At 36.1% G+C, this 13,845-nt stretch overlaps 1 protein-coding gene across 2 annotated transcripts in view; it reads right to left on the bottom strand.

Annotated features, from left to right (window-relative positions):
* The window catches only part of nmu (neuromedin U), a 48,114-nt gene that overhangs the window by 17,206 nt on the left and 17,063 nt on the right, over positions 1-13,845 (bottom strand). Inside the window, exons 1-6 of one of the 2 annotated variants that reach the window (XM_063042123.1) lie at positions 8,913-9,042; positions 6,669-6,727; positions 5,550-5,597; positions 5,402-5,455; positions 3,269-3,298; positions 3,115-3,165 (exon numbers count right to left, since the gene is read on the bottom strand). In XM_063042123.1, the coding sequence (XP_062898193.1) occupies positions 3,115-3,165; positions 3,269-3,298; positions 5,402-5,455; positions 5,550-5,597; positions 6,669-6,727; positions 8,913-8,982 (312 nt within the window). In that variant the 5' untranslated portion in view covers positions 8,983-9,042. Of the gene's footprint in view, positions 1-3,114; positions 3,166-3,268; positions 3,299-5,401; positions 5,456-5,549; positions 5,598-6,668; positions 6,728-8,912; positions 9,043-13,845 lie in introns of those variants that run through there. The other variant, XM_063042122.1, reaches the window with a different exon arrangement.

Raw genomic sequence — 13,845 nt, 5'->3', positions numbered from 1 at the left:
AGCTAATTAACCTCCCAGAACATCTTTGAGTTGCAGGAATAAATCATAACAAACACGGGAAACCCTTGCCATCACAGGGAGAACATGCAAACTTCACACAGAGATCTCGGTTTAGTTTAACTCTCCTTCACTCCTATTAAACGTTTTCACTATAGGAACATATATAAATGCTGAGTAGGGATGCCTTTTCATGGGATGCACAGAATATTCTTTTTTCCAGTTCTCATCAGTCCCACCTTCAACACTTTTTCTAATATAATATCTTAGTCAAAAATGTCAAAGGTAGGCACATGAATGACAGGAAAATGGAAGGATATGGACATTGTGTAGGCAGAGGAGATTAGTTCAGTAAGCCATTTGATTACCAATTTAACTGGTTCAGCACAATATTGCAGGCCGAAGGGCCTGTTCCTGTGCTGTGTTATTGATGCACCATCAATTACTCCAAAAGACTGGAAGTAGAGTAAATACTGAAAGGCTTTTATTAACAGTAAAATGTGACCTCCACCATGCTGAGTATCTGCCCCTGGATTGAGAGGAGGAGCAATGGTGCAATCGCCTTTATTCAGGGGTCTCTGGGAGGAGCCACAGGAGCAGTCAGCAGAGGGGCATGTCCAGACAGGTAACCCAGTTACACACCCAAACACACCTCCCAAGATGAGATAATGAATGACGTTTTCCTCTTCACAGATCTTTTGTCCCTGTTTTCCCAAATTATGTGTCTGGCCTGAAGGTAGTTAGAGATAGAGACAGAGATATAGCAGGCTTTTGTTGTCAATAGATTCTGAATTATAATTTAACATCAAGATAAATTCATATATTTGATGAATTAATTAAAGGCTATGGTCCTCTACAAGGGCCTTCAGGAAATGTGGAAAACTTGTGGTTTTAATCCCCTCCCTCACATTTTTTCTGGTTCATTGATGACTGCATGAATTCTATTTCTTACTCTTGCCCTACATGAAAACCTCTTCAGATTGGCTTCTAACTTCTATCCTTCCCTCAGTTTTACACGGTCCATTACCATCTTTCTTCCTTTACTTCAATTTCTCTGAAGCTACTGGGGGTAAGACCTTTGTTACAGATGCATTATGGGTCTATTGATGACAACATAAAGTTGGACTTACAATTCTGCATACCCTAGTTCCTGACAGGATTTTTCTATTCCAACAGTTTTCCACTTCTATCCTATTTCTTCTCATATCTTTATCTTCAAGACTAATGTCGTATTTTCAGCTTTCCCCCTCTCAATTGAGGATTGCCTTTTATTGCGATTAGAGGAGCTATTGACCCTGTGAATCTCATTTCTCACTTTTTTTTTTCCATTCCTTCATCTTTGCTCAAATTCAAGATTGCATTCCTTGTCCTCAATTTCATTTGCTAGCTTCCAAACCCAATGGGTCACCTTCCCTTTATCCCTTCTTGTTCACTTCATTATATCCTTTGCAACACACTAGTCTACTTTCAAATGGCAATCAACAGTTATTTCTCCCCTCCTCTGATACTCTGCCATGTATGCCCTTTTGCTTTGACTCTTCCTTCTATTCAAAAAATACTATCCATGACTATCCATGTGAAAGAATATGGTAATTCTTTCAATTGATCCGGGTTGGATGCATATGGTACAGCATCCTCTACATGTGGGAGGCCAAACCTAGATTAGGTTATCATTTTGCCCAATCTTCAACCTGTTTGCAAGCATAACTCTAAACCTCTGTCATTTTAATTCTCTATCCCTCTGGGATTGCCATTCTGACATTTCAGTTTTCTACATTGAAACAAGGTAGGTCCAGGAAAAGCACTTCAGCTTCTGAACAGAGATTATGCAATTTTATGGGCTCTACAGCAATTTCAGAAAATGAACAGTGTCTCAATTTTCTCAGATAACATTGTGTGTCATGTTTCTGCTATTCCAATTTGCATCAGCCCTGGACCAACCTTTTGCTTCTTACAGTTAACATTGCCTTTCAATATTATTTTTGTCATTTAAATTTTCCATCTCTCCCAATTTTTTGTTCTTTCCTCTTTCCAAATTACCTTTCCCTTACTTGAACTCTGTTACATCTAACTTTTGCCAGTTGTAATAAAGGAATCACTGTTTTCTTACGTGATGTGTATTTCCAGTACAGTGGATTCTGGTCAATTGGGCCCTTGGTTAATCAGGGCAGCTGCTTATTTGAGACAACTCTCAAAGAACAAAAAGCTAATTGAGAAAATAGCCAGGATTCCTTTCACTTATTTAGATCACTATGCCACTAATTGCTGAACAGTTTCTAACTAGCACAGTTCCGTGCATTTGTGTGGCTGTTAGCCACTATACCGTGCTTAGAGCGAACAGTTTTTCAAATAGTGTCAGCTGCGTGCACTTGTGTTCAAAAAGCGGTGATTTTTGTCACTCATAGTTGGCGAGAAATAAGCAGCAAGACAATTCAGAACTGTTTTTCTCACTGCAGCTTCAAGCATTCAAGCTTGGAGATGCCAGAAAAAGCCATAAGTGAAAATGAAACAATTTCACTACTTCAACAAGTTAAGCACTATGAAGAATTTGAAGATAATGACAAGCATCTTGAATGTTACAATGAAAATGAACATTTAGAGGATGCAATAGTTTAAAGCATTGTATGAGGGTAATCCATTATCTGCACTAGGTGTCTGTGCTGATTTTGTTCATTTACAAGTCAATCAAAAATCATGGTATCCTTTGTCGATAAATATTAGGAACTAATACAGAGTTTTATGGTACTGTAGTAGTATTGACAGTGTTCCAAGTCTTTCTGTATTTCATTTAAATACATAATTTGTTAAACAGTTAAATGGCAGTTTGTCTTTTTATATCTTTTTAACTATTTCCATGAAACTTCGGCTAATTGGGGCAGCTGCTAAATTGGGACAAAATACACCACTCTGATGTAACCCAATTAACCAGAATCCACTGTATTTCAGATCTTTTCACCAATACTCTCTTTAGTCACTTAGTTTCAACAATGAATAGGGAAACAACACCCTTTAAGCCTCTGAACTATAGTTACTGTTATCTAATTTTAAATTAAAGTCTAGACTGGAAACAACTGATACTTTTCTAGACAATTTCAGAATAGCATTCAAACCACTTACCATAAAATCAGAATTGCCAGAATCATGGGTCTTAGAATAATGAAATAAGAACTATGCAAAAAAAGGAGAAATATTTTACTAAAGCATATACAAATTACTTATACCTGCTTTTAGATTATCATTATCTTCATACACTGCAAAATATACTGCTTACCCTTTTGCTTTCTCCTTTATCTTCTGAATCCTGCAAACATTGTGCAGCATTAATATAAAATGGCTTTAGAGAGCAAAAAAAAAGCTGGTACACAATATTCAATGAAAGAAGAATATTCATCTATTCATTAAAACTGAACTGAACAGTATGATGGATATCTGTACAGTAAAATTAAATCATTATCCATTTGCATTGGATCATACTCACCTAGCTTCACTCATATTAATTCATTGGTAACAACATTATTACCCACACTGGGTTAGCACTTTAACCTTTACCTCTTGGGTATTGCCAAACCATCTCTTCTTGGTTCCCTCCTACTCTCCATCTAAGTTCTGTAATATCATGTGATTTTAACTGTTAACAACATTTAATGCACATCTACGTCAAAGGAGAAAGTTATCATCAATTATGAGAAGGATTAGAGATTCATTAGGGAATGAAAAAGCATTTTAATTACAAGATCAAAAACATGTAGGTTGCTCTGATTTCATTAAAAGTACACAGCTGTGACTACAAGTACAACTTGAGAAAATGTAATAATTTGGTCAGTATGATGTACGAGGTCATAAAAGTTTCCTATTATCAATCCATTAATGCAGGAAGAAAAATGTGGAGCATTGTTTTCCATTAATTCATATCACACTTTAATTCATTGCTGTTTTCTCAGTTTTAGAAATGCACAGAAGCAAAAACTGGATTTGATTTGTAATTGCAAGACCTTTTGCAGTCAAAGTACAATCTACCCCATCTCGGATATGACCATGAGAAGCTGAGCTCAAGAAAAAAAAAAGCAAAATCCAGCACGAGTGGTTCTGTGTTGTTCTCGGCTTCCAAAATTGAATTCACAGATTTAATAATTTAATTTCCATTGCAACAAATTTTCAAAGTGAAAAAAAATGTTAAATATGTCTGAAATCAGTAAGCACAATGTGAAATTCAAATTTGCCTTAAAAAGTTACAAATCAAAAAATAATAGAAAATATTATCTTTTAATGGATTTATGAAGTTATTCATCATATTACATAGAAATCTTGTAGTTGCGGAGAATTCATTTAACATCTGACACTGCCTGTGCACTATGGGGGAATTATTAATAGATTGTTGCCTATTAATTGGATATTAAGCTTCTAATTTTCACCCAGTTGGTATTGAAAAGGAATTATATTGGCCTGGAAGATTACTGCTTGTGAAACAAACTATCCGTAATCAGTTTTCTCAATGTTAACAGTTGGCCCATATGTTCATTTGGACAGAAACCTGCAGTTGAGCTTATGAAGGCAATTCTGTCAGCATTACACCACTATCTTGAAAACATTCTCGATTTATTACTATTCTCTTATATTTTAAATCTGCTCAAACCTCTCCCATTACAGGCCACATTTACCGGACAATGTGTATCTTCCATTTGCTGAAGGCCTGGTTTTCTCCATTTAGATTTTAATATATTTTTCAGCAAGGTGAGACAAGACCAACAAAACTGCAAAACTTGGTAATGATGGAAACCATCCTCCCTCGGCATTACAATGGATAATAGCTCCTCATAAGGTGTTAGAAAATATTTGAAAATGGTAACTAGGCAAATCAAAACTGAGAAAGAAACTAAGTGCAGACAAGTTTATAAGGGAGGAAGAAGCGTAATCAGATCTCTCCCATATACTGTATCTGCAAGAAAAAAAACCATTTTGAGGGGCATGCAGAGTAAGAGAATCTTTGAGTTCAGCTACTAACTTTTCTTTGTTTGATTTGAATAAATGGCAATGAATACTTTCTAGAATTTGCAATATAATACAACTAAAATCAATAGTTATCCAGTTCTGAAATATCTGATAGACAACTTATTTTTTGAGAGCAGAAGTCATACATTTATCTCTTACTCCACAGTCATTTAATGAGCTAAACCAAGAAAGTTTCAACAAAGAAAAGGGCCATGTAGCCCATTGGCACAGTAGGACTAAAAAATGCTATCCACCTTAATCCCACTTCTCAGCTCCTGGTTTAGAGTCTTACAGAACAAGAGAGTACATTGAAATTCATTGTCAGATATTTAAACCCACAAAGAGCAAATGTATATTGGGTTCAAGCCAGTTCATTATACGTAATTCTTTCTGTGCATTGTAAAGGAACAAATACCTGTTGTAGAATTGTCCAGGCCATATAACACAGTTCTTCAAATGTAGTGCTTGGCTGGTAAAGCAAAATGTAAATTCATCAGAGTTTTTAAAATCTTTTATAGAACTATGAATACCATAAATGTCCAACACAACTATTTGGTTCTCACCTGTTGCTGACGATTGTCAGAGAGAAAGGATGAGCACAGATCATCTATCTGAAAGAGATAATGCAGAAGTTAGAAAATGTTTCCTCTATTTGATTTAATGTTGATTAATACTATAACAGAAACATCTGCTGTATCTAAACAATTATTTTCTAAGACAAATGGAGGGAGGACTTCACAATATCAGTTCATGAAATTTTTTTAAACAACATCATACAAATTTAAACAAATACTTTTCCAAAACAGGAAGAGTTAAATTGCACTCTCTTTGAACTTTCACAGAAATAATCTGGTCACTACAAACAAAACTTCAAAGTGGAAGTGAACCATAGGGTAAATAATGTAGAAAAAAAAACTAACCTGGAAAGACTTCATTTAAAAAAGCAATATTGTAAAAGTTCCCTAGCTGCAATTCTCATATAATTTACTAGATGCAAGTGACATGAGAATTACTAGAATTCCTGTATCATCTGAACATGTGGATAATAAATGTTAATGATAGAAAACTGTGGGGAAATATATAAAGTACAAGACATGAATATGAGATTCCTTTAAAAATTCAATATATATTAATATTATTCATTATAATGATTTAAAAAGGTAAAATAATTAAAATAATCTTCAAATACTTATTACCATTAAAGTTTAGGAACAATAGAAAATCACTGTAAATGCCTGTATAGATCTGCATTCATCTAGCTTACAAATGAATGAACAGAAATGGGAAACTGTACAGTAAAACAGAAATCCGTTTATACTCATTAAAACATCTCTCTTATGGAATAAGAAATAGAGTAGGATGTAGATTCCCAGAACTAGGCTGATTTATGATAGTATCACTATTAAAACCACTTTCTACGAGTGAATCAAAAAGGAGTTTGCGAAGAATGTAGGAGAAATGCATTTATCATCATGGACAACGATAACTAATTACATTACTGATAAATTACACAATTTAGCACCAATTAAGCAATGATTTCCAGAAAGTACTGGCTTCTGTGTCTGCAGATAACTATCGTGACATGTGACACAAAATGTTTTTTCTCCTTGCTTTGCCATGTTAAAAACAAAAGAACTGAGATTATTTAGATGCTCCTTCAAACTCTGTTTACTTATGATTACCTCTTTCCATAGGTGTAATTCGTGTCCTTCTACAAACCTCTGTGGCGATGTAGGAGCACCTATAGAATACACAACACAACATTACCTACACCAGCATTTAGGAAATCCATAAACTCCAAACATATTGCAAGTAATTGACAAAGCAAATATTTTTAATGTCTTCAGTATTTCAATATTATTTTTAAGAATATTAGGGATAATGTTGATGCAATAATGTAAAATGTGAATGGGAAACAGCAACATCAGTGGAAATAAAAATTGGGAGATATGATTATACTATTCAATTATTTTTCCCATTTTATACACAAAATTATCTGTGATAATTATACAATTATATTTTGAAGTAGTAAAAATAATAAAATTTTAAAATTATGGGCAATAATATTTCAACATTTAGTTGCTATTTTGGTTACTCCATTTGCATTTTAGCTTTCTATACGAAAATTACAATGGAATATGATGATGTGCATACAATTCTAAAACTTCTTCTATAGGATAATTTGAGTTCTACTCTTAAAGTGGATGAGGGGGGAGCTATTTGCTTTCTGTACATTGCAGCCTATATTTAAGTACCATGCACCGTTATCCCAAATGGTTTATCCTTAGATCTCTAAATTTACAATCATGTTAGGCATGTCTAATTTTAAAGGTAGTTCTGTTTTAGATAGTAATTTATATCTATGCTGTCTATTAATTATTACCCAAACTACAGCTACTTTTAAAATACAATCTCAAAACTTTCTTTCAGAGCAAGGAATACACGAACAATGGCTGCCCATTTTGAAAAAAATCAAGACTTTATAAACATTCCTAATTTAGGAGTTTGAATAGCATGATTAGAATGTATATATTTCCTAAGCAAACGTTCAAAACTTCAATGCTTCTGTTCTGTGAATGATCACTTTTGACTGTATTCCCCTGTCCCAAGAACCAACTACATTTATTTTATATAGGGAGCCGGAATATTCTTGCATATGAGATAGGAGCAACAATCTTTCTCCTAAGTTTAATAAAGTAATGTTACACTACTTTCTTTACTTACCTAATCTTTCTGTGAGTTCCAGGAACAGTTTTCTTTATTTAAATAGAGTCTCTATTGGCAACTTAAAAAAGTCCATTTAAAGAATGGAAAAAATAAAACATAAAAATAAACTTACAATATTCTCAGCCAATCAAAGGGGTATTTTTTTCATCATACAGAATAATTGAGTTATTCTAGTCAATTAAACCAATGCAATCCTCAAGCTTAATTTATTGTGGAATTACTGTATGAAAACCCCTCCTTTTCAAAATACAGTCTCTTTTCTTCAATTCATTCATAGCTATCACCAGGACAAGACCAGCGCTTAACACTAATTGAGAAGCAATAGGCCATGTTAGAGCCTGGCATTAGAGGGTTCCTTCCCTGAGGGGTGTTAGAAAACCATAATGGGTAACTTGGCAGTTTCATTATTGCTACCATTTTTTAAATATATATTAATTCATTTGTTTTAAATTCCCTGCATTCTGGGGTGTTTTGAGCTTTGCAAATAGTGGGTCATGAGGCCAGACTGCTGAACTATCAGTCCAGTAATTTGGCTAAAATTTTACCATCCTGAACAGGGTGGAATGGAGGGTAGTGAGTGAAAGAACAGGGAAGTTCAGCATCAAAGATTTAATGGAAAATGTATTTATCTTTGCTGCTTCTATTTGAATAACTAAACATTATATAACTTTTCCTTTTGCTCAATCTGTATTTCAACGTATTGTATGTAAAACATTTTACTTAATAGTCAGCTTTATACCCAATAGATTCCAACGTTCAGGCAAAGCTCCATTCATGTTCATTTGTACAGATTGAAAACGGTGCTGGACATACTGGGTCAAGAAATAGATTACTGCAACCTCTACACATACAGAATATTTTTATATTATCTCCGCGATTTTTAAATTGACACAATACTGCACATAAAACATACCCAATGAGCAGAGATGCACTTTTTTGTTGGTGTTCCTAATTTAAAAGTTTTCTATAGCAACAACTAAAGGAATGAGAAACAGGGGTGGGGTGGGGGGAAGAGATATACACATTTCAAGTCAATCGCTTAAAAAGCACAACAAAGTGAAATGGTTATAACAAAGGCAACAGAAGAAAGGCACCGAGAAAATTTCCAAAGTGAAACGTGAGTTGAACAGGAACCGTAGCAACGTTTTGATGAATGATGGGGGACAGCGAATGTGGGTGAAGATGAGTGGGAGAGCTACCTTGTGAGAAGGAGCCCCAGGAGAGAAGGAACAGGGCCAGTACGACGACGGCGGAATGATGGTGCTCCATGGTGAAGGACGCTGCTCTCTCTGCTGCTCGACACTAGCACGGCTTGGAGTTCAGCATGATCGCCGCGCTCTCAGCCGGCAGCTCAGAGACGTCCGCACTTTTATTGCCGTCCATCTCAGGGATCTTTCCAATTAAATCGCGCGTTAGCGCCGACAAGATCAAACGTCACGTGAATGGATGAGCTGGATATGTTATTCATACTCACTTCTTCAAACCACCGATGTGCTTGTGGTCACCTTGGAAGTAGTGGTACCTCATCGGCGCGACAAAGACAGCGGGAACTTGCTCTTTGCTTTTGGAAAATTAGGGAGCGAGTCCCGAACATAACATATACAACTCCTGTCCGGTAATTGAATTATATAACCTCGAACGCTACGGTAAAGTAAGAATGTTCTCAACTGTTTAGTTTGTGAGCTTAATGCGAACAGGGAATGTCATTGCACTTCGGGGAAAACATGCCTATAAAGTAATTTGAATAATACATCTCACAAAGTAAAGCAGGTTCATCGCTATGAAAGACTCTTTCTCCGAATCTTTCATTTGGAGACAATTCCCCTTGGCTCTGTATACTGGTTCAGCGAGCTAAACTATCTTTACATTTTCACCGAGCTTTTTTTCAATGAATCAACAGTATTCAGGATTAAATGTAGCTGCGATATGAAATAAACTGGCTGTGATTTCAATAGTACTTGAAACTTTTAACTTTTGAGTAAAGCAACATACGCGCTCACGCGGCTGAATCTCTTCCTTGTTTGCTGTACTAACGATGAAACAAAACAAAAACAGATTAATTGTTCTAAATAGCAGTCAAAGCAATGCTTACAGTAAATTGGGCATTTTCCCGAGGCCGGTCACGGTGCTCAGTTTGTTATAACCATTCACTATACAAAATTCACGTTCACAATTTTACGACCTCGATGAAACTTCAATGAAAGTTCAGGTTTCAGATGGTTGACCTTTAGTTATTTCCTGTGACAAATCATTAACCTGAAATGTTATGCCTGTTTTTTTTTACGCAGCTGTCTATTGTAATTGTTGTGATTGAAGGAAGATGGAAAATGATGCTTCATAAGAATGTGCTGAGACCTCCATCATTCATAGCTCACGCGAATAATTTGGACTTGTGAATAAGCATCCCAATATTAAAACTGGAAGAACAGTGGACAGGGGAACAAAGCTGTGACGGACTAGATTTGGAAAGGCAACAAAAAGAAATGCTTATTTATGAAGGTTTTTTTTCAGTTTTTTTGAAGTGTGATCATGATCATAATGCAGGAAACATAGCAGTCAACATTTAAGACCATAGGACAATAAACTATAGGAGCAGAATTGCCATTTGGCCCATCAAGACTACTCCACCATTTCCCTCTCAGCCCCAGTCCTCTGCCTTCCCCAGTATTCATTCATGCCCTGACTAATCAAGACTCTATCAACCTCTGCCTTAAATATACCCAGTGACTTGGCCTCCACAACCACCTATGGCAATGAATTCCACAAATTCGCCTCTCTCTGGCTTTCGAAAAAATTCCTCCTCACATCCATTCTAAAAGGATGCCACTCTATTTTGAGGCTGTGTTTCTGGTCTTAGACTCCCCCACCATAGGAAATATCCTCTCCACATCCACTCTATCGAGGCCTCTCAACAATTGATAGATCTCAATGAGGTCACTCCTCATTCTTCTGAATTCCAATGAGTACAGGCCCAGAGCCATCAAACACTCTTTATATGACAAGCCAATCATTCCTGGAATCATTTTCATGAACCTCCTCTGAACCCTCTCCAATGTCAGCACATCCTTTCTTAGATAAAGGGACCAAACCTACTCATAATACTCCAAGTGAGGCCTCACCAGTGCTTTATAAAGTCTCAACATTACATCCTTGCTTTTATATTTTAGTCTTCTCGAAATGATACTAACATCACATTTGCCTTCCTCAACACAGACTCAACCTGTAAATTTATCTTCGGGGATTCCTGCACAAGAACTCCCAAGTCCCTTTGCACCTCAGATTTTTGAATTTTCTCTCCATTTCAGAAATAGTCTACCAATTTATTTCTTCTACCAGAATGCATGACCATACACTTCCCGACACTATACCCCATCTGCCACTTCTTTGCCCATTCTCCTAATCTGTCTAAGTCTTTCTGTAGCCTCTCTACTTCCTCAAAACTACCTGCTCTCCAACCATCTTTCTATCGTCCGCAAACGTTGTCACAAAGCCATCAATTCCATCATCCAAGTCTTTAACAAATAACGTAAAAAGAATCAGTCCCAAAACAGACCCCTGTGAAACACCATTAATCAACAGCAGCCAACTAGAAAAGGCCCCCTTTATTCCCACTCTTTGCCTCTTGCCAATCAGCCACTGCTTTATCCATGTTAGTATTTTTCCTGCCATACCAGGGGCTCTTAATTTGTTACGCAACCTCATGTGTGGTACTTTGTCAAAGGCCTTCTGAAAATGCGAGTACACAACATTCCCCATTCTTCTTTGTCTATCCTGCTTGTCACTTCTTCAAAGAATTTCAACACATTATTTGGCAAGATTTTCCCTTGAAGAAACCATGCTGACTGTGGCCTATTTTATCATGTGCCTCCAAGTACCCTGAAACCGTATCCTTAACAACTGACTCCAACATCTTCCCAACAATTGAGGTCAGACTAATTGGTCTATAATTTCTTTTCTTCTGTCTCTCTCCTTTCTTGAAGGAGAGAGACAGAAGACATTTGCAATGACATTTGCAATTTTCTGTTCCTTTGGAATCATGCCAGAATCAATTGATTCTTGAAAGAAAGTTACTAATGCCTCCACAATCTCTTCAGCCACCTCTTTTAGAACCCTAAGATGTATACCATCTGATCCAGGTGAATTATCATCCTTTAGAGCTTTCAGTTTCCCAAGAACCTTCTCCCACGTAATGGAAACTTCACACATTGCTGCCTCCTGGCACTCTCGAATTTCCGGCATACTGCTAATTTCTTCCACACTGAAGACTGATGCAAAACTTTTTTGGACCAATAATTCTCACAAAAAAAACTTGACAGACTAATTTCAAAAGAATTTACATTGAATTTACATTGAAGAATTTACATTGAATTTACAACTGAAGTTTTCGATTAAACATTGCCAATCAGCATTGTCAAGCCATGAAGTATTGCTGGAATAAAACAATAATTTGGAAGAAAGACATATTACTAACAATGATGTTATTTTTCCTAGCTAACAAAAATGGTATTACATTTGTGACTGTAATGCTTATCCTGATTCAATTCTACAAATTATCTCTTTCAAAATGTTTTTCCAATTAATTGCAATTGCTAGAATCTAGAACCACATTGGTTCAATGTGATTGCACTAGAGATATCAACAACATCAAATTGAGAACTTCAAATGCCTTGCTCTTTCTCTGGATACTGCTATAATTAGAGATCATCTTATCTCTGAGCATTGTTACCATGGCATTTTAAGGGTCACTTCATTGATGGATTCACCGTTCAATTGTTGAATTGCTCCTTTTGGAAGCATGACAATTTCATTTCATTTAGAAAAATGCATTGGTAATGTTGCTTTGATGAGTTCTCGATTTGTAATTTGATTTTTTTTTCAAAAGATTGTTCTTTTTCTGGAGAACGGTGCTTTAGCATGGAAAACCCTATGATTTTCCATTGATTACAGGAATTTAAACTTTGTTAGAGTCCAGACTGTGAAAAAATTATTGTACCTATGAGAAAGCTATTATCAGGTAACATTGTTTAAATAATTAAAAAATAATTTTTACACTTAATGCACACATAAAATTGCCCATATTTCCAATATGTGCTCCCACAGAAGAGAAGGAAGAACAGAGTAAAACAGAACCCTTACTCCAAGTAATGTATTTCACAGGAATAGAATGAGCATCCTGTGATTCTTGAAGTTGATAATCTCGCATTTCCTCACATTATACTCCATGCAGCAAATGTATGCCCCCCTCACTTATAGTATTTACACCTCTTTGCAGACTTTTAAAGTCCCCTTCACAACTTCCTTTCCCACCAATTTTTATTTTTGTCAACAAATTTAGCATCTATTGCCCCTTAGTAATTGAAAGGGATTACAAATAGTTGAGTCCTCAGCAATGATACCTGGGGCACACCACTAATTACACTTTGCTCCCAAAGTGATTACCTTGACTCTGTTTTCTGTTCATTATATGATGAACACTTCTATTACTGCCATGACCTAGCTATTAAATCATATTCATATAAAGGAAACAGTTACTTTAGGTATTCAGCATCTGCAGTTTTGTATTTTGTGTAAATTATACCTTCTGATTCTAGCAACACAAGCATCTTGCATGTGATATTAAACTAGAGCAATATTACACCCTGATTATAAATAGATATTTTCACTTTTCTATTCAATATTGTTGCATATTAGTTTTATTAGATAGGTACAATGGATGTGGGTGGGTAAACATATGTAACTTTGTCACTACACTGAAAGGTAACCTTCAAATCTGAATGGAGGCATTAACCTTTGGGTCACCTCCTACTATTATTGAACCTTTCGACACAGTGCAGTTCATCACTGTTTTAAATAATTACTGGACATTTTTGTTACTGTATTGGGCATGTGGCCAAGTGGTTAAGGCGTTCGTCTAGTTATCTCAAGGTCACTAGTTCGAGCCTCAGCTGTGGCAGTGTGTTTGCACCCTTGAGCAAGGCACTTAATCACACATTGCTCTAGTCTGTGCCAGGAGTGGTACCCCACACAGACTTCCAAACTGCGCCTTGTAAGGCATGAAAATGCCCGACGCAGGCCTCTCATGGTCTGAGTTGACGTTCCCTTCCCTTTGTTACTGCCATGACTTCGCCTTTA

This window comes from Mobula hypostoma, chromosome 3 (genome assembly GCF_963921235.1).
Source record: "Mobula hypostoma chromosome 3, sMobHyp1.1, whole genome shotgun sequence".
Lineage (NCBI taxonomy): Eukaryota > Metazoa > Chordata > Chondrichthyes > Myliobatiformes > Myliobatidae > Mobula > Mobula hypostoma.
This window is presented reverse-complemented; position numbering and strand designations above follow the sequence as displayed.